General features: G+C 43.9%; 1 protein-coding gene across 4 annotated transcripts in view; it reads left to right on the forward strand.

Moving 5' to 3' along the window:
- The window catches only part of LOC147097111 (uncharacterized), a 272,785-nt gene that overhangs the window by 240,489 nt on the left and 10,711 nt on the right, over nucleotides 1–21,585 (forward strand). Inside the window, exons 8-12 of one of the 4 annotated variants that reach the window (XM_085972976.1) lie at nucleotides 2,180–2,290; nucleotides 3,108–3,216; nucleotides 6,259–6,355; nucleotides 11,977–12,209; nucleotides 16,491–16,566. The exons of 1 other annotated variant lie outside the window; for it this stretch is intronic. In XM_085972976.1, coding sequence (XP_085829102.1) covers nucleotides 16,546–16,566 — 21 coding nt within the window. In that variant the 5' untranslated portion in view covers nucleotides 2,180–2,290; nucleotides 3,108–3,216; nucleotides 6,259–6,355; nucleotides 11,977–12,209; nucleotides 16,491–16,545. The remainder of the gene's footprint in view (nucleotides 1–2,179; nucleotides 2,291–3,107; nucleotides 3,217–6,258; nucleotides 6,356–11,976; nucleotides 12,210–16,490; nucleotides 16,567–21,585) is intronic. 2 more of the 4 variants (XM_085972975.1, XM_085972977.1) reach the window with 2 other exon arrangements.

A 21,585-nucleotide genomic window follows, 5' to 3' on the forward strand; every position in this document is an offset into this window, starting at 1 on the left:
ACTTTATTTTGCTGCAGAGGGATTTCCAATTTAAATAACACGACTGTCCTGCACTGGTTAAAAATATTCAAGATAGAAATTATCTGATTCCAGTGGTGACAGTGTTGTAAATAATCTCACATACTTGCATTATCTCCTTTTGCTCTATCGTTCCTTGAGTGGGAAGGTAACTTGCTCACTGACCTTTTCCGGTGTGTCTCTAAAGTAGCTTGGGGTGACTTGCTGTCTTTTGGGAGGTTCGATGCAGTTTAAGCCTACAGAAGAAGAAATTTCAGTGCTGCAGAAGAGGAATTTTTGAAAGAAGGGGTGGTGAAGAATGTCGTCACCTGACTTGGGTGAATTGGAATGGGATAAGATTGCCAATCCAGAGTTTCCACCACAGGTGGCCAGTTTGTTTTGATCTCATTGTGCTGTGGAAGGAGCCAGTGAAAATGAGCCCTATGGTTCCACAGTACTGGAGTCTACAGCTATGTTGCTATGTATTTTTGGATACAGTTTATGCTTTATAAGGTAAGACGGGAAAGTACACCGGGCTTATGAGTTGCTCGGAAGCCGATATTTTCACGGCCTCCTTGACCTTATGTAAAAACTCTAATAGCAAATCGTGGCAGGTGTAGGAATGCTCAATTTGTGTCATGCTGTGGCAAATTATTTGCCCTACCCATCACATTCCTCTTAAAGTGTACTCCTTGACTGAGGAAGCAGAAAATAGTTAATAGCTTGTCCTAATGCTCCCAATATCATCCCTCTCTCCCCCGGCCACAGCTGACCCTTCACTCTTGTTCCACTCCATGCCCCTGACCAGCAGTATCTGGCAGGAATCTTACATTATAGTTCTTCAATGCGGAGGTGCATGGCTTATTCCTTTCAGAAACCTGGTAAATAATTGAAGATTTAAAAATGGAAGCTTGCAGTTAAAACCAAACTTGCAGTATTATGAATCTTACTGATGTGCTTTAAACAAAAAAAATCAGTATGCAATTTTTAAAAAAAAGTCTGTCCTATTGGGAGAATTGAAGGAAGCTGGAATCTGCAGGATGGCTTGTGTTGTCTCTTCACACATTCCTACTAGTTCCGCTTGCTCTATTAAATAGCTCCTTACAGGTAGACGACAGAACTAAACTGGTAGTTTCCTTTCTCACAAGTCCCTTTACAACCAAGTGCTTAACCCTTTGAGGACAGCACTGGCTCTCCCAACTGATGTCTCTAAGCTTGACAGCTTTTTTTTCATGGTCCTAATGGTGCTTTTTACCTTTCTGTTTCTTCCCTACCCCCAACTGCCAATAAACTGTTTATTCTCTCCATCTCCCATTGCTAGCTGTTTTAGATATATCTTGCTCTTTAATGTCCTAAGCAGGTGGTTCAGATTGAAGAATTAGATGCTGATTGGAATTAATCTCGAGTTTTGCGATAACAAGGGGGGGGGAAACACATCTGAGCCTAAAGGCCTCTTGTCGTTGATCAGTAAACCTGTTGTAAAAGTTTATTTTAGAGCAAAGATACTGCCAATTATCTGTGAAACCAGCTTCTTCCCACATTTGCAATAACTACTGGCCAAGCTCGCTCCCCAGCACATTGATTTTAAAGTTCTTATTTTCAAATCAGTCCAATTTCACCTGCCTGACTAGTGATTTTCTTCAGCTATATGTACTAATCCGACATCATCTGTTCCTCTAACTTGTACACTCTTTCCCACGCCCCCCCCCCCCCCCCCCCAAAAAAAAAAAAAACCCATCAGAGGCCAACCTTTCAACCACTGCTCTAATTGCTTGCAAATTGGAGGGGAGGGTCGTAAGATGGGGGACCGATCCATTGCCACCAGTTCTGCACCCCTGCCAACGGTGAATTTTTACCCCCATTCAGTCTTGATGGGGTATGGAGCTGGCTGTCCTGTGGTATGTCACCTAAGTGGCCATTCATGTTTCAGCCGAGACGGGCAGCAGGCTTAACCCACTGTTGGTGTGTTGCCGCTGGGCCTGACTCTACCTCGTGCACTTTCAAATTGGTGGTCACTGAATAGCAGACAGCTGCAGGAAGAGACATTAGCCTAGATTTTCCATTTTAATGTCGACAGTAACCCATGGGTTAAAATAATACTGATTGGAATATTAGGCTGCTCAATTTTAGCAGCGAGTGCAGGTCGACTTGGCAATGATGCAAATCGATGTTTCTTCAACAGCTCCTGTGGATGCTGAAGTAAGGATTCAAGGACAGTGAAGAATGGGCTTGTGAAATGCTGGAAAGCTAACGAGTAAAACAAAGTTCAAAGAATCTGTCCTTGGAGGCCTGGGTAGGTAAGGGTTAAAGATTTAGCCCTATTTTTGTCATTGGAGGAAAAAAAACACAAGTAATTACACTAGAATTCCTAAATGTGTTTTCTTCTCGTGTTGTCGTTGGTTTATGGAGAACAGGTAGGGGGTCTTCCTCCTCATATCCGTTGCATGTGGGAAAATCTGGTCTTAAAACGGAAGGAATCTTAAACAATTTGCATCTAAAGGGCGTGGGATCAAACCCTGCTCAGTTTCCTGCCCCAGGTCCTTTGTGAAGATCCGACCAGTGGTACAATTTCATTTACTTGAATAGAAATCTTTTTTTAATTGCATCTATTCTGAATTGCATTTCCCTACATTCAAGGAGTAGGTAACCAGGGCAAGTACTTTGAACGTGAAGTGCTAACTTCTCAGTCATTCCTTCTACCACGCCCCCCTCTTCATTTACTACTCTTAAGGCAATGACATGCTGAGGTACAAGTCCATGGGCTCCCTCCCGTACCTCACCCACATGACCATTCTTCATTGTTGGTCGAGTATTTGGCCATGGGGGCACCACAGCAAGCACAATAACCCATGCTTTTGAGCAAAATAGGGGAGGGGCAAGGAGGGGTTGTCATTGGATAACAATCAGGAATCCTTGCTGATTTTTCTCAAGCCAATTGTAGTGCCCCATCACTGCAGACCCATTTTTAAGGACCAGGGCAATAGTCTGCATGTCAGAGGTCTCTACAACTTTGATTTTCTTTTTGATGAGAGCTGTGTAAAGTGCACTGTGAGCGAAGCTTGAGTGCTATTGTGTGACTTTGAGGGCCAGTAAAAGTTTGCTTCCTCTAGGTTCAAGGACTTAGATTTCCAGAATCATTTGAGGAAGGAAGGGGAAGGCAGCAAAAGTTCCAAAATGAGCTTGTAAAGACTCCAAAGGCCCGAGGCAGAGGAAGGCCAGGTATGCAAGCATGCTGTATCATGTTTCAATTGAGATTTATAGCACTATGAAGATGGACTGTCCTGAGGACACTGGCTCTGAGGGATGCGTGTCCATCATGTACTGGTGAAATGCTGGCCACCTCCCCCATCACATTCTCCCTTCAAACACTGCACACAGTTTTGCTTCATTTTTAGAACTCAAACAATGACACTTTGTGTTCTGTATAAATGTTTTATTGCTCCACACAACCACAAACTAAAGCAAAAATTCAAAACAACATTTCAGCACTTAGCAGAAAAGGAAACAAAATTTCTTTCTGCAACATAGTGAGACTTCAAGGACACAATACAACTTAGCTTTTTTAAAAACAATTCCCCTACTTTTTCTATGTAGATATTTCATTGTACCAAAAATACTGAAAACAACAAAATGGGACAGATTTAAAGGGAATAATATACACATGAACCTAGCTAACACAAGCAACTATATTAACTAGTTTATACAATATTGTATATGGAAAGCTTACACAACAGATTTACAGCTGATTTGATTTTATCCTCCGATGGTTTATGAAGATTATTGGTGTGTCTAGTCCATCATGTACTGGTTACAATGAGTTGCTCCCCCTTCAAAAATTAGGCTGCAGTTATTTCAGACAGTGGTGGCACTGAGCCCCTTTCTGCATACACAATGCCATTCTTGCTCAATGCCCCCTCTATGCTGGGTATTCAGTACCATCCTGTTCTTTTTTTTATGATGGTAGTCATCGACCAAATGGCCTGCAGACTGTTCTGTGGTCCCCTCAGAGTCTCGTATCCCCCACCCTCATTCTATCAACCCGAACACTATCACCTGCAATAACACATTAACAGAATGTATGCAGTCAAATAGCAACTGGGCATTTGCAAGACTTAACATCAGTACTCAGAAATGTCTAACCTGGCCCCTGAGGTATGAAAGGTTAGCTATCACTGGTCTCCAATGGTGATGGTGGCCATGTTGGATTTTTGCCAAGATGGCCATTATGCATAAATGTTTAACTTTTTGTTTTTCTCAGCCTGATCCCATATGGCTAAAAGCACCCGCCTGGATTCTAACACACCCCTACTCAATGCGTAACTACTAAAGAAAGAGCTTGTTTCATAAACCACTGCAGACAATAATTTTATGAAGCCTTGATGTGATTATGTATGGTATTCATTACACACCCTATTTTAATATGCTTACAAAATTAAACTTGCGAATGCAGAAAAAATGGCTTAACCCCTTATGTTTCAATTTAGCGTGGTGAGATAGCTTTTCCTGAAAGGCTGTCTAAAGTCAAGATTGTTTTGGTACTTTGCACCTTGTTACACTGGAGAGCTGAATAGGCACACGATATTATTTGCAGTGAAGTCTAGGAATCTCTAACAATGGTACTGAAGATGGCACATTTCTGGAGGTTGGCATTGTGTGCCACTTTCTGCACTGGTACAAGAATACAGACTAGGTTAAAGCTAGCATTAATAATGTACTTGATTTGCGCAATGACATCCACAATCACGCTTGTATGTGCACATGTATCATGAGTTGTACACAATAGGGCTGTTGCACGTAGTTGGACTGAAACAGCAGCACTGCTGTTGAACAAGGTTTGGGAGGACGATAAAAGGAGAGATAAACATCCTTTCGTTTCTTTGACTTCCCATTGTGCAACAGTTAACATTTCCAAGACCGAGTCTGAACAAGATTTTACACATTTGGAAATCTCTCCTTTTTATCGTCCTCCCAAACCTTGTTCAACAGCACAGTGCTTCTGTTTCAGTCCAACTGTCCCAGGTACTTTTCTTTCCTCTGTATTTGTTATTTAGGCTTGAATTATTAGTTGTGAAGTAAGCTGATGTTCAACTATGCACAAGGAGGGGGGTGGGGACAGGGAAGAATCAAATGGTGTTGTGCAACAGTGTGAAGGCTTGCAACTGAGAGCAGACTTGGGAAATGGGTGATCCATGCTTCTACTTAGTCTCGAGGCTAACCAATGAAATAAACGGGGACATTGTTTCCTTCATACTCAATGGAGGGGCTCTTAAAATTGAGAAAAATCATCAGACGAGTGATCCTAAATGTTTTAACCCCTCCAGTTATTGTGTGAGCTACTCCCTCCCCCCTCCCCCACAAACACTCTACCTTTGCTACAACCATGACTAAAAGATTTAGCCATCAAAGTCCTGACTGCTCAAGATTTAGAAAAAAATTGTTTTTAAGTAAATACTAGTTTGCTCGTTTTTAAGTAAGGACCAGTTATATTTTGAACTAAACCTGAGAAAGAGAGCGTTGCACTTCCTAAAGCTCGTCTTATTTTGGATGTCTAAGTACTTTGTACAGCAGGGTGGTCATCCATCATTGTACAGCAAGGACAGTCCAGATGTTCCACCTCGCCGCTCTCTGTATCCTGAGCAGGATTGATTTTTGTCCTGAACATTTTGGGCAGTCACTGGGGAAGTGAATACAGCACAGGCGAAGGTGCATCCTGTCCAATCGGAGTCATTCATATCCTGGACACATTGGCCCTGATTTTAACCCCTCGCCCAGCAAGAATGGTGCGTGGCAGGGGTTAAAATCATCTGCGGCCACATCCTTCCTGCCCACCAGCCAGGTGGTGGGTCTGACCAGATTCGGGCGAGACTCCAGGAAAATTTATTCAAATGAGGTCCTACTATTAAGATCAGCCGACCCTCCACGTCCCCAAACTCTCCAGGTTCACCAGCCACTCTGGGGCTCGTGCCTACCGTTCCTGCCGCCCCCCCCCTCCCCTCCCCCCTATAAAATCGGGGCCACTATCTCAGTACACTGTGCCTGAAAACCTCCACTTCATAGTTTGAAAGGCCCAGCTATCACAGTAGATGTCGCCACCTTACAGTCCAATGGAAGTCCATGCAAGGTATCCCTTGTGTCTCCAAGGTGATTTACTGCTCATATGGAGATGGGTTCGCTTCTTGATATACACAACATTTTCCTGTAATCTACTGTTAAAAGATACGGTAATATTGCAGGCTCTAACACAATCCTCTAAACCTTCAGGTCCTACATCATAAATCTGTTCAATATATACAGCACTCCATTCAAATTCAGATGACTTTTCAAAACCTCCACTAGATAAAATGGACTACCTCCTCTGGTAAGAAAATAACTTAAGATGAATATTTAATGTCTGACTTGCATACAATGCATTAATTCAAGCCAACAATCCAATCTTGAAGTTTGTATGACAAACAAACTGCTTGAGCTTTGCTTTCATGCTTTGTAATATTATTTCAACCCCAAGATTGGATTGGTGGCTGTGAATTCTATGGTGTGTACCCCTCACCTATTGATCAGCCTTCCTAGATTTTACTTTCAAATAGGGAGCTCACTTGTTGCTGGTCATGTGAGGCAGCCTCTCGTCTGGTTTGCAGGAAACTTTCAGTACAAAATGTCTGATGCCAAGTTGCCTCTGCTCTGCTGTTTTAAAGCACAAAAGCACTTATGAAGAGTGACTAGGGTGCAGCAGGCAATGGACAGATCTTTGCCCTACAATGTTAAGAATTATATAGGTGGTAGAGGAGGGAATTACCCATGTACCCAATAAATGGTCATTAACCACCACAAACCATGGTGCTACAAGAGAGTTCTTCTTTTGTCCCTTCTAAACTTCAAATGCCTTGTCCTGCCTACATCCTCACAGTCCTGAAATAAAGACTCGTCACACCAATTCCTATTCTCTTTTCCTTCCCATAACTTAAGAACTGTGAACTCCTCGCTCCCTCAGTCTTCCCTTTCTCCTACAATCTATCGGCTTTTAAAACCCAATCTTGGAGTCATCTAATCACTAATACAGGCACATCAATAAAAAAAGGAAAGTCGGGATGGGAATAGGACCATTAAGAGATGGACAAGATAATACCACAGGCAGTGATAGAGACAGCAGAAATATTAAATAAATACTTTGCTTCAGTATTTACCAGGGAGATAGAACAGGTGGACATGACATTGGATGATGAGATTAGTAATGAGATAACTGCATAAGATGGGGGGAGGGATCTACAAGAAGCGTAACCAACCTAATTATAAACAAAACAGGAAAAGAGAGCATAGGAAAGAATAAAGTAAGGGAGGACAGTGATGGTAAGGGAATAAATAGAGTTATAGAACAGATGCCTAAAAAGATGGTTAAACATAAAGTGAGAGGAAATCCTATTACAAATGTGTTAAACTGTCTGTACAGCAATGCACACAGTGTCTAATAAAACAGGAGAGCTGGAGGCAATCCTGTGTTGCGAGGAACCAGACATAGTAGGGATTACTGAGACATGGCCACAGAAAAATCAGGACTGGGAATTAAACATTGCAGAGTATAACCTATTTAGAAAAGAGAGGGGGGGAAAGGGGAGGTGGAGTAGCTGTACTTATTAGGGATAACATAATGACAGTAGAAAAAAGTGACTCAGCTATCTGCAAGACAGAAATAGAATCCATATGGATAGAGATAAAAGATAATAAAGGATCAATCACACTAATAGGTGCAGTCTACAGACCACCTAGTAGTGGAAGGGAGGTGGAGGAAGAAATATGCAGACCAATTAGGGAAATGAGTAAAAAACAATAATAACTATGGGGGATTTCAACTATTCCGATATTAATTGGACAGAAGAGGTAGGTAAAAGGGATAAGGGAATGGAGTTCCTAAAATGTGTACAGGATTCCTTTCTAACCCAATATGTAAAAAGCCCAACAAGGGAGGATTTGCTATTGGATCTAGTAATGGGGAATGAACCAGAGCAGATAAGAGAAGTAAAAAGTAGGGGAACATCTGGGCAATAGTGACCATAATATAATACGCTTTAAGATGATGATTGAGAAGGACGTAAGTATGACTAAAACCAGGGTAATAGATTGGAGAAAAGCTGATTTTGAGGGGCTAAGAATATAACTTGGGGAAAATAAAATGGGCAACAATATTGGCAAACAACGATGTAGAACGGCAATGGGAAACATTTAAAACGGTGTTCAACAGAGTGCAGGAACAATATATTCTGCTAAAAGGAAAGAACAAACTAAACACTAATGAGACTCCATGGATGAATAAAGACATAAAAGAACAATTGAGGGTAAGGAAAGAGGCATACATTAAGTACATAGACAGCAGGGGAGTGCATGATAAGGGAGAATACAAAGAGATTAGGAGAGAAGTCAAAAAACCAATTAGGAAGGCAAAGAGGAACTATGAAATTAAATTATCAAGGAATATAAAACAAAATAGTAAAATGTTTTACAGGCACATCAATAAAAAAAGGAAGGTTGGGATGGGAATAGGGCCATTAAAGGATAGACAGGGTAATAGCACAGGTAACGATAGAGAGATGGCAGAAATATCAAATAATTATTTTTGCTTCAGTATTTACCAGGGGGATAGAACAGGTGGACATGACATTGGATGATGAGATTAGTAATGAGATAAGTGCATTTAAAATAAAAAGAGGGGATATATTAAATAAACTAATCAAACTCAAAAGAGGATAAAACCCCATGTCCAGATGGATTGCATCCACGCATTTTAAAAGAATCTAGGGAAGAGATAGCAGAGGCATTACTACACATATTTAATAATTCGTTAGAAAAAGGTGTAGTACCAGAGGACTGGCGGATAGCTAACATAATACCTATATTTAAGAAGGGAGATAGAACATGTCCAGGGAATTATAGACCAGTCCGCTTAACATCGGTGGTAGGAAAAATAATGGAATCCCTACTAAAGGAGAAAATAGAAGAACATCTAGAAACGAAAAGTATAATAATGAATAGTCAACATGGATTTCAAAAGGGAAAGTCTTGCTTGACCAACCTCATTGAATTTTTTGAAGAGGTAACAGAAAGAATAGACAAGGGTAATGCAGTCGATGTAATTTATCTAGATTTTCAAAGGGCCTTCGATAAGGTACCACATAATAGACTAATGAACAAGGTCAGAGAATGCGGAGTCAGGGGACAAGTAGCAGAATGGATAGTTAGCTGGCTTCAAGACAGAAAGCAGAGAGTGGGAGTAAAGGGTAGCTATTCACAGTGGCAGCAGGTGGGTAGTGGTGTTCCACAGGGATCAGTGCTGGGACCACTGCTGTTCACAAGTTATATTAATGATTTAGACTTTGGAATCAAAAACACAATTTCTAAATTTGCGGATGATACCAAATTGGGGGGGATAGTCAATACTGAGGAGGACTGCAACAAGTTACAGGAAGACATCAATAAACTTGCAGAATGGGCATATACTTGGCAAATGAAATTCAACACAGATAAATGTGAGGTATTACATTTTGGTAGGAAGAATAGGGGGGTCACTTATCACTTGGAGGGTGCCAGTCTAGGTGGGGTAGAGGAACAAAGGGATCTCGGAGTACAAATACACAAATCACTAAAAGTAACAACACAGGTTAACAAGGCCATAAAACAGCAAACCAAGCACTAGGGTTTATTTCTAGAGGGATAGAATTGAAAAGTAGGGAAGTTATGCTAAACCTGTATCGAACCTTGGTTAGACCACACTTGGAGTACTGCGTATAGTTCTGGTCGCCATATTATAAAAAGAATATAGAGGCACTGGAGAGGGTGCAAAGAAGATTTACAAGGATGATACCAGAAATGTGAGGTTATACATATCAGGAAAGGATGAACAGGCTGGGTCTCTTTTCTCTTGAAAAAAGGCTGAGGAGTGACCTAATAGAGGTCTTTAAAATTATGAAGGTTTTGATACGAGTGGATACAGAGAGAGTGTTTCCACTTGTGGGGAAGAGCAAAACTAGAGGCCGTCAATATAAGATAGTCACCAAGAAATCCAATAGGGAATTCAGAAGAAACTTCTTTACCCAGAGAGTGGGGAGAATGTGGAACTCGCTACCACAGGGAGTGGTTGAGGCGAATAGTATCGATACAATTAAAGAGAGGCTAGACAAGCACATGAGGGAGAAGGGAATCAAGGGTTATGCTGATAGTTAGATGAGGAAAGACGGGAGGAGGCTCAAGTGGAGCATAAACGCCGGCATGGACTGGTTGGGCTGAATGGCCTGTTTCTGTGCCGTATATCCGATGTAATCCTGATTTCTCTCCTCCTCTTTCCAACTCTTCGTCATCTCCTATGTTTGGGCCTCAACCGTTCACTTGACTTTTTCAATCTTCATTTTTTTTTAAAAAGGTTAGGTCAGCAGTTTTGTTTTTAGTTAGTGAGGCTGTGGGGGTTACAGTGGTGGGCTGAATCATTTGATACCCACCCAGTATGTGAGATGGTCTATATTTGGGACTGTGTTACTCCCCTTTCAATGTTGGAGACCTGGGTTTGAATCCTCTAGGTAAGGCAAATGTCTGATGATAAATAACTATTTTCACTGACATTTTTAACAGCATTCTACCAGTCCCTGGTCTACCTCACTGAATTTAGTGTTGATTATCATAGAATCACAATGATACAGCACAGAAGGAGGCCATTCGGCCCATCGTGCCTATGCCGGCTCTTTGAAAGAGCTACCAATTAGTCCCACTCCCCCCTACTCTTTCCCAATGGGCCTGCAAATATTTCCTTTTTACGTATTTATCCAATTCCCTTTTGAAAGTTACTATTGAATCTGCTTCCACTGCCCTTTCAGGCAGCGCGTTCCAGATCACAACAACTCGCTGTGTTTATATAAAAAAAAAAATAAAAAAAAAATCTCCTCATCCCCCCCCCCCCTCTCTGGTTCTTTTGCCAATCACCTTAAATCTGTGTTCCCTGGCTACCGACCCTCCTGCTAGTGGAAACTGATTCTCCCAATCTATTCTATCAAAACCCCTCATTAACTTCTTCAAGTTGTAGACCTGATTGAGGCTGTACATAGCTGAGGTCACTTTGGGCCATTTGTAGAAAAGTGAGCCTATTATTTTCTCTGCCAATTTTAAAAAAAAAATTCCTGTCCTGCTCTTTGGGTTCCCTCCGCTCCAGCATACAGAGCAGAAAGTGAACTGGCAATCTGCTCAAAGGCCTCTGCCAGTTCTATTCTTAATCTGACTGCTAGGGCACACATCTATGACAGCAGTCCAGGTTGGTTCTTCCAGGGTTGTGTGAGAGTGGCCCATTGCGGGGCAAGATGGTCACTCTTGTTGCAGTTTTCCCTCAACAACAACTTGTATTTATACAGCGCCTTTAACGTAGTAAAATGCCCCAAGGCGCTTCACAGGCGCGTTATCAGACATAATTTGTCACCGAGCCACATAAGGAGATATTAGGCCAGATGACCAAAAGCTTGTTCAAAGAAGTAGGTTTTAAGGAGCGTCTTAAAGGAGGAGGGAGAGAGGTAGAGAAGCGGAGAGGTTTAGGGAGGGAATTCCAGAGCTTATGGCCCAGGCAGCTGAAGGCACGGTGCCAATGGTGGGGCGAAGAAAATCGATGATGCTCAAGAGGCCAGAATTGGTTCTTGAAGCAGGAACCTCTATCATTCTAAGAGTAATCACAGTAACGGTTGAGAGGGAGGGTAGCATGCTGATGCTTATAAATATTCACAAGAAGCTGATTTCATATGCGCATAGTGATGCTGATCCCTAAGGATCTCATTAATATTCCAACATTTGTATCATAGCCCAAAAATAACACAATGAGGAAATGTGCTACAATTTGCTACAGTCTAAATTATTTACATATTCCTTCAATCTCTGGAGTTTAATGAAACTGCTCGTTTCTCAACGCAGCTGTTTGTATTCGATTGCAACATCTGTCAACTCTTTCTCCGTCCATTCCAGCCACTGTACACTGATCATATTCATGAGCTGTTTTGCAGGTCAGCATCACGGCGTGCATATTAAAGAGAAATGCTCATGAATATTGATGAGCCTCAGAAGAACACTGCAGCTCAACAGGGAATCCCTGTCTCAACAACCTAGAATGTTTTAAAGTGCTAGGCATGGCATTTGTTGTGATCTCCTTATGGACCTCCTGTCCACCAGGGTATGGGATGGTGTGACCACATTCCAAGGTGAGGACAAAGTTTGATCTGCTGACTTCACTGATGGGTAAATAATTAGATTGCAATAACCTGCTAGAAATGCTGAGAGGATAGGGATATGACCTTGGTGAGTGCTCCTCTGAACTTTCCTCCCTTGTTCCCCCAAATCTCCAAATACCTTGTCCTACACAATTCCTCCTCCTACCCTATCGCATTAAGAACATAAGAAATAGGAGCAGGAGTAGGCCAATCGGCCCCTCGAGCCTGCTCCGCCATTCCATAAGATCATGGCTGATCTGATCCTAACCGCCAATCCACTATCACAGAACCATCTCCTGAATCTAACAGAATTAGACACACGAAATAGGAGCAGGATCAGGCTACACGGCCCCTGGGCCCGCTCCGCTACCCACAGGGCCATGACCGATCCGAACCTAGACTCATGTCCAAATTCCTGCCCGCTCCCCGTAACCCTTAATTCCCTTTACTTCTAGGAAACTGTCTATTTCTGTTTTAAATTTATGTAATGATGTAGCTTCTACAGCTTTTTGGGGCAGCATATTCCATGGACCTACCACCCTCTGAGTGAAGTAGTTCCTCCTCATCTCAGTTTTGAAAGAGCAGCCCCTTATTCTAAGACTATGCCCCCTAGTTCTAGTTTCACCCATCACCGGGAACATCTTCCCCGCATCCACCCGATCCAACCCCTTCACAATCTTATATGTTTCAATAAGATCGCCTCTCATTCTTCTGAACTCCAATGAGTAGAGTCCCAATCTACTCAACCTCTCCTATGTCCATCCCCTCATCCCCGGGATTAACCGAGTGAACCTTCTTTGTACTGACTCGAGAGCAAGTATGTCCTTTCTTAAGTATGGACACCAAAACTGTACGTAGTATTCCAGGTGCGGTCTCACCAGTACCTTGTACAACTGAAGCAATACCTCCCTATTTTTATATTCTATCCCCCTAGCAATGAAAGCCAACATTCCATTGGCCTTCTTAATCACTTGCTGCACCTGCATACTAACCTTTTGAGTTTCGTGCACCAGGACCCCCAGATCCCTTTGTACTTCAGTACTTTCCAGTTTCTTGCCATTAAGATAATAACTTGCTCTACGATTTTTCCTGCCAAAATGCATAACCTCACACTTTACAGCATTGTATTCCATCTGCCAAATCTCTGCCCACTTACTTAGCCTGTCTATGTCCCCTTGCAGGTTTTTTATGTCCTCCTCACTCACTACTTTCCCCCCCATCTTAGTGTCATCCCTCAGTCCTCCCTTTGTCCTGCAATCTACATTTTCTTAAAATCCAAGCTTGGTGTCATATGAACAGGAGGAGGCCATTCAGCCCCCTCGAGCCTATTACACAGGAACAGGAGGAGGCCATTCAGACCTTTGAGCCTGTTACATTAGGAACAGGAGGAGGCCATTCAGCCCCCTCGAACCTGTTACATTAGGAACAGGAGGAGGCCATTCAGCCTCTCGAGCCTGTTACATTAGGAACAGGAGGCCATTCAGCCCCCTCGAGCCTATTACACAGGAACAGGAGGAGGCCATTCAGACCTTTGAGCCTGTTACATTAGGAACAGGAGGAGGCCATTCAGCCCCCTCGAACCTGTTACATTAGGAACAGGAGGAGGCCATTAAGTCCCTCGAGCCTGTTACATTAGGAACAGGAGGAGGCCATTCAGCCCCCTCGAGCCTATTACACAGGAACAGGAGGAGGCCATTCAGACCTTTGAGCCTGTTACATTAGGAACAGGAGGAGGCCATTCAGCCCCCTCGAACCTGTTACATTAGGAACAGGAGGAGGCCATTCAGCCCCCTCGAACCTGTTACATTAGGAACAGGAGGAGGCCATTAAGTCCCTCGAGCCTGTTACATTAGGAACAGGAGGAGGCCATTCAGCCCCTCGAGCCTGTTACATTAGGAACAGGAGGAGGCCATTCAGCCCCCTCGAGCCTATTACACAGGAACAGGAGGAGGCCATTCAGACCTTTGAGCCTGTTACATTAGGAACAGGAGGAGGCCATTCAGCCCCTCGAGTCTGTTACATTAGGAACAGGAGGAGGCCATTCAGCCCCTCGAGCCTGTTACATTAGGAACAGGAGGAGGCCATTCAGCCTCTCGAGCCTGTTATATTAGGAACAGGAGGAGGCCATTCAGACCCCTCGAGCCTATTACACAGGAACAGGAGGAGGCCATTCAGCCTCTCGAGCCTGTTACATTAGGAACAGGAGGAGGCCATTCAGCCTCTCGAGCCTGTTACATTAGGAACAGGAGGAGGCCATTCAGCCCCTCGAGCCTGTTACATTAGGAACAGGAGGAGGCCATTCAGCCCCCTCGAGCCTGTTACATTAGGAACAGGAGGAGGCCATTCAGACCTTTGAGCCTGTTACATTAGGAACAGGAGGAGGCCATTCAGACCCCTCGAGCCTATTACACAGGAACAGGAGGAGGCCATTCAGACCCTTGAGCCTGTTACACAGGAACAGGAGGTGGCCGTTCAGCCCCTCGAGCCTGTTGCATTAGGAACAGGAGGAGCCCGTTCAGCCTCTCGAGCCTGTTCCGCCATTTAATTAAATCATGGCTGATCTGTATGTTAACTCCCATCTACCTGCCTTGGTTCTGTAACCCTTAATAATAATTTTCAGTTGACCCCCAGCCTCAACAGCTTTTTGGGGGAGAGTGTTCCAGATTTCCACTTCCCTTTGTTTGAAGAAGTGCTTCCTGACATCCCAAGATGCTTTTACACATCGTGCTACTGAAAAGGGATTAACAGTGGGAGGACAAGTTGAAAAAGCTGCAAAAATAAAGTGTATGGGTTCCTAGGTTTTATAAACAGGGGCAGAGAGTACAAAAGCAAAGAGGAAATGCTAAACCTGCAGCAGCCATCAGTTAGGCTGCAGTTCCAATATTGGCTGAGATTTGGCTTGTATTCTTGTCAGCCTGTGATTTTGCCCCCATTCATTTTAATTAACAGGAAAATCATGGCTGGTAAATCAGGAAGTAATGCTTAGTACTGACTGGAGCAGAGAGGAGGGAGCTTTACGCTGACCTGAAATGCTTGATGTCAACACAGGGTGCAAAAAGTGAGAACATGCTCCATCCCCAGTGCTGAGGTCAAGGTTCACTCTTTTGGATAGAGTCACCATTACCTAACAAAAATCTATTGATCTAACTCTTGAAATTTTCAATTGTCTCCCAGCATCCACAGCTTTTTGGGGGAGAGAGTTCCAGATTGCCACTCCCCTTTGTGTGAAGTGGTGCTTCCTGACATCACCCCTGAACGGCCTGGCTCTAATTTTAAGGTCATGCCCCCTTGTTCTGGACTCCCCCCACCAGAGGAAATTGTTTCTCTCTATCGAATCCTTTAATCATTTTAAACACCTTGATTTAGATCATCCCTTAGCCTTCTAAACTCGAGTGAATACAAGCCTAGTTTATGCAACCTGTCCTCATAATTTAACCCTTTTAGCCCCCAGTATCATTCTGGTGAATCTGCGCTGCTCCCCTTCCAAGGCCAATATATCCGTCCTGAGGTGCGGGGCCCAGAACTGAACCCAGTGACTACAGATGCGGTTTGACCGAGGCTCTACACAACTGAAGCATTACCTCCTCCCCATTATATTCCATGCCCCCTTGAGGTAAAGCTATAATGGTTTGGGTTGGGTAGGGGGTGATCACAAGCCTGTTCTCACACAGTGTACCAACTTCTTAAGACAAAGAAGCTAAAAAGGTCTCCTGCCCAGAGACTGTCAGTTGTTCCGTACTTACTGGTGAGATTCCTAGTATCTTGCATGTGATGGTGAAGGAAAACTGCAAATGCTGGAAGTCTGAAATAAAACCACAAAATGCTGGAAATGCACAGCAGGTCAGTTAGCATCTGTGGAGAGAAGGGATAAGTTAATGTTTGGGGTGAAACTCTTCATTAGAATGATTCTGGGTCTCACCCCAAACTTTCTCGGCCTTCCCAGCATTCCTTGGTTTTATCTTTCAGGTGAATATGAGTTCAGCGATGAATAAAAATGAAAACAGAACACTACACTTCCTCTCCAGGGCCCTCTTCATCTATCTGCAGCTCACTGAAGTCTTCATTTAAACATTTTTGAGGAAGAATTTGTAAACTTTAGAGCGTCCCTGCTCCGTATTTTGACTCTTTGTTTTCCTCTTAAAGAGGGAGTCTCACTGTCAGCACTCCCTTTAAAAACAAACTACTGTATTGTAGAGAATCATTATTAACATCAACACCCGTTTGATCTTTCTCTACTTCCATTATTTTCTAAATTATTTTTTGTTTAAACAGTGAGGTTTGATGACATCACGAGGGATACTGTCTTGGAGGGTTACTGATTCGAAGAATGTGTGGGAACGAAACTCAGGTCAGTTGACACCATTTACCCAGGGTGCTTTGCCTTCACTTTTGAATATGTTAATTTATTTCACTCATGGTTGGCCTTAGTAACTCCTCCAAAACTATTTGCTCTGATAATGCCATCAGCAGTCACTGTGTAGAAAAAAACAAATCTGGAATCAAGGTTAGTCCTAGTTCTTATTAACTGGCTTTTTTTAAAAAGGGTTCCTGATGATGAGACTCCACCTTGAGGCCCAATTCTCACTCTCTCTCTCTCTCTGCTTATTGCACAGTGCATGATGTAGTTTTGACATAACATTCAAGAACAATGAACAATACAATTCCCAATGGCAGGGGAAAGGAAGTTTGGTTGATTTTTTTTTTTAAGAGCAGCCACACCGATCGACCACCATGCCTGGAATTTGCCCATTGATGATCTGTTGCTTGTCGTTGAAGTAAAGCATGTTGATGGGTGACATTTTGGTTGGCGTGCAGCAGGGGCCTGCTGAGCCCCGGGCATTGGCATGGTGCACCAGGTGGGTATGTGGGTATTTCTGCATGAACATGTACTCGCATTGACCAGAGCAGTAGTTGGCTTTGTATCGCTTGGGAGCAATAATCCAGTCCCAGCCAAAGGCCTCAAAATCAACCGTTAGCGGGTAGCGGCAGCAGCGCGACTCTGTGGAGTGCTCGTCACAGTCTAGCCCCAGGTTTCGCCGGGTACGTTTGTTTGTTTCTGCCACTTTGACTTCCAGGAATGGTTGCTGTTGAAAGAAAAGAAACGTTTTTTCATTGGAGTGTATCTATAAATCTTCCCAATGTTTCTATAGGAGCAGGAGTCGGCCCTTCGAGCCTGCTCCGCCATTCAATATGATTATGGCTGATCCTCTACCTCAATACCATATTCCCACTCTCTCCCCATACCCCTTGATGCCTTATGTGTCTAGAAATCTATCTATCTCCTCCTTAAATATATTCAGTGACTTGGCCTCCACAGCCTTCTGTGGTAGAGAATTCCACAGGTTGACCTCTCTTCTCTCTTCCCTCTGAGTGAAGACATTTCTCCTCATCTCAGTCCTAAATGTCCTACCCCGTATCCTGAGACTGTGACCCCTCGTTCTAGACCCCCCAGCCAGGGGAAACATCCTCCCTCCATCCAGTCTGTCTAGCCCGGTCAGAATTTTACACATTTCAATGAGATCCCCTCTCATTCTTCTAAACTCTAGTGAATACAGGCCTAGTCGACCCAATCTCTCTTCATACGACAGTCCTGCCATCCCAGGAATCAGTCTGGTGAACCTTTGCTGCACTCCCTTTATGGCAAGTATATCCTTTCTTGGGTAAGGAGACCAAAACTGCACACACATGCACCAAAAATCTTCTCTCTGCAATGGAACAAAGAGCAAAATAGAAAATCAAGTACAAAATGCCTTGATTTCCTCCTCTATGCTAGTTTGCGCTATTCGCTCCACATGCAGTGCTGGAAACAAACACATTGTTAAAATTCATATACTGCTAACAGCCATTTTAAATACACTGTTAACAATTTCATATAACAACCATTTTTAATACATTGCCAATATTCACATACACCTTGCAGGCGCTCTAAAGGCATTGTTAAAATCCATGTACTCCTAGCTGCCATTTTAAATGTTAAAATTCACATATTCCTAGAAATCAGTTTAAATACATTGAGAAAATTCATGAAATCCCTGCAGCAATTTAAATGTAAAAGAACAAATTACTGCAGGTGCTGGAAATTTGAAACAAAAGCAGGAAATGCTAGAAATGCACAGCACATCAGTCAGCATCCATGGGGAGGACAGACAAGTTCATGTTTCGGGTGCGGCCCCTTATTCAGAACAGAATATTTTGAATATGTGGCTAGATTTCACACAATCCTAGCAATCATTGTTAAAATTCACATATTCCTATCAGCCATTTTATGCGCATTATTGGAATTCACACAGCCCTAGCAGCCATTTTAAATGCATTGCTAAAATTCACACACTCTTAGTTCTTCCCACTGGAGGCAAGATGGAGGTGGGTTTCAGTTTGGGTAGGTTTGAAACTCGCCTCCACTGATAGGTTTCAAAAATTTGCGATTTTCCCATGATTGGCCACTTGACTTCAGAGGTGTGGGATGCCCTTGTTCAATTAGTGTTTTGGGACTGAAACTCACCTCCGTTAACAGCACTTTTCCAGTCTGATTTTATGGCTTCTTGCTCCCTTGGCTCATTCCACAGCATTTCTGCTTCTCCAGCACCACCTCCAACATCTTTTGAGAAACCACTATGTCCAATTCCAAGGCAAGGGCCTACCCGAGGCTCTCAGATGAGGCGCTGCAAATGTTGTTGGAGGGGGTGACAGCTAGCATGGAGTTACTCTTCCACATCTCGGAGGAAGAGGCCTGCCAAAGAAACCAAGGCTGTGTGGGTACAGCTGGCAAGGGATATAACCTCCAGATCTGTGTGCAGATAGGGAGACTGTTTCTGTGTATTGATGAAATGCCATCCCTTTTGGAAAGCATTAAAATGATTTGAAGCCAAAATGTTGGCGTTATGCCATCTGTTCTTTCAGCTGAGGCAGCTCCACATTGCGGGCACCGCCACACTTGCGTTGTCAGGTTGGTGGCCAAAGTAAAAGGAGGCCAGAGAGTCATATCCATTGTCAATAATGTCTTAGGATGGAGCCAAGGACATGTGCCAACTTGGGCAACCTATGCAAATCTGGCCATGATAAGTTCATCCCTTGCATCTCGGGCAGCCATGTGCTCACGTGCTGCCACTGGTCGATACACCGGCGCTCTGACCTCCTCCTCCTTCTCCAGATCCTCCTCATCTGAGGTTCATGCAGAAAGAAAACAAATGGTTCCCATGCTGCTTGTAGATGCCTCCTTTGGGGAAGCACTCATTGCAAGCGGGGAGAAGGTCTTCCAAGGAGGTCCCACAGTTGATGGAGTCAAGTTGCAGCACCTCTGACTTCGGAGGGCCTTCTAAAAGTGCTCAGCGACCTTTTAAAGCCAAGGTCTGGCACCTGCAAGTAATCCTTGCTGCAGTAAACAATGTCTTGTTAGACTTGCAGCAGTGAGAAGGCCACCCACAAGTCAACCCGCCAGCTTTACCTGGCGTGGTTTAGGAGGTGCGTGGATCACGCCGAAAAGCTGGAAAAATCACAAGGGCCTCTCAAAATAGGCTTAGAGAGGCCCTTAACGAGCATTTAAGGATCTTTAATAGCGCAATGGCCAGCTGGAGGCGGGAGAGTTTCCCGACCTCCAAAACCGGCACCGGCAAAATCCCACGGAGGCGGGTTCCGAACCCGACCTCTTCGATTCTGATTTACCCGCCTCCTCTGACGTCAGAAAATCACCCCCTTAGTATCCATTTTAAATTTATTGCTCAAATTCACATTCATATAATTCCAACAGTCAGTTTAAATGGGTTGTTAGAATTCACATACTCCTAGTAGCCATTTAAGACACATTGTTAAAATTTACATACTCCTAACAACCACTTCCCATTGCATGCTGGGAGGAATGCACCTCACCAGCCTGCCTTAAGGTGAGACACTGTTCAATTTGGTTTTCCCATTCTATCTTCATGCTTCATGAGTAAAGGAAAATTATAGTGGTGTACCTAGCTGTATTCCCACTGCTGTACCTCCTCCTATGAGCCTAGCTCTCCGCCATGTGGATTAATGAATAGGACTGGTCAGGTCAGACCAGGTCTGCAAAATGATAATGGCGAGCTGTAAATATTGTTGTGGACAAAGGCCTCACCATGGACTTGGATGAGCTTCAGCTGTTTGGATGGTGAGGAAAGTGCATGTGTGGAAATGGGGTGAGGACAGGACCAGGGTTGCTGCCCCGCCCTTCATTCCCAGCCAAATTAGTTGCGACGCTCACTGTTTAGACTCGCTCATGCAAAATGGCCACTTGAGTGATGTAACACAGAGCGATACAACTGTACCTCACTATGGGCTCGATTTTGTCAATGGGGAGCTTTTGGAGGCGGGACTCCCACTTTTTGGGTTGTAGTCCCGCCTCCATCGACTTGTGGCCAACCCACGCTATTTTCCCTTGATTGACCTTGTTAAGCCCGCCCAGCGCGCTCAGCAGGCCAGTTAAGGGACACCTGGTTACTGGTGACGTCAGCGATTGACATTTCATCTGTCAAGAGCATTTGACAGGTGAAAAATCAGCGTTTGACAGCTCTGTGAAGCTATCAAACACTGACAATCTGTCTTCTAACTTGAGTCCTTCTACTCAGATTCAGTTAGAGAGCTCTCCAGACCAGAAAGCAGAGGCTGCAGCTTTTGACAGTTCAGCGGCCATTCTGCTTTCTGTGCCGGTGAACTGAGGGACTCCCGAGAACTGAAGGGAGGAAGTCTGCAGGAGAAAGTAAAGGTTAGTAAAACTTATTATAACACTTTACACTTACCTCACACACTTACCTCTGCACACATGCACCCATCACTCACCTGCACAACAGACATCTCGACCCCTCCAACCCCTTCAGACCGATGGCCCGCCTCGCTAACTTGGTGTGGTTCAGAGCCGTCGGACAGCTCACACTTCAGGGCTAAAAATAGGGATTAGGCAAAAAACTGCCTGTAAACTACCTGTTAACAGGCAGTTAATTGGCACTAATCCCCTTCCCGCCTCGGGGAGGCGGCTCCCAGCGCAGGTCAGGTACCTGCCTCCTGGGACATTGGCATGGGGGTGGGTTCGGTTCCTGCCCCCCAATTCTGCAATTTTCCTGCCTCCAAACCCGCCGCCTCGGGGCTTGGAAAATCGAGCCCTATGAATCAATGCCTTCAGGAGCATAGGGGAGTGAGCATGCTGTAGTGATGCATGTGGAGACATCAGGCATCAATACAAATGCGAGTCAAGCCTATTGTGGAACACTGCTGTATAAGCAAGGAATTCTCTAGCCGTTATAAAGAAGAAAGAAAACATTTGCATTTCTATAGCGCCTTTCACAACCTCAGGATGTCCCAAAATGCTTCACAGCCAATGAAGTACTTTTTGAAGTGTAGTCGCTGTTGT

Source organism: Somniosus microcephalus, chromosome 33 (assembly GCF_052327205.1).
Source record: "Somniosus microcephalus isolate GS21.2 chromosome 33, FLI_Smic_1.0, whole genome shotgun sequence".
Lineage (NCBI taxonomy): Eukaryota > Metazoa > Chordata > Chondrichthyes > Squaliformes > Somniosidae > Somniosus > Somniosus microcephalus.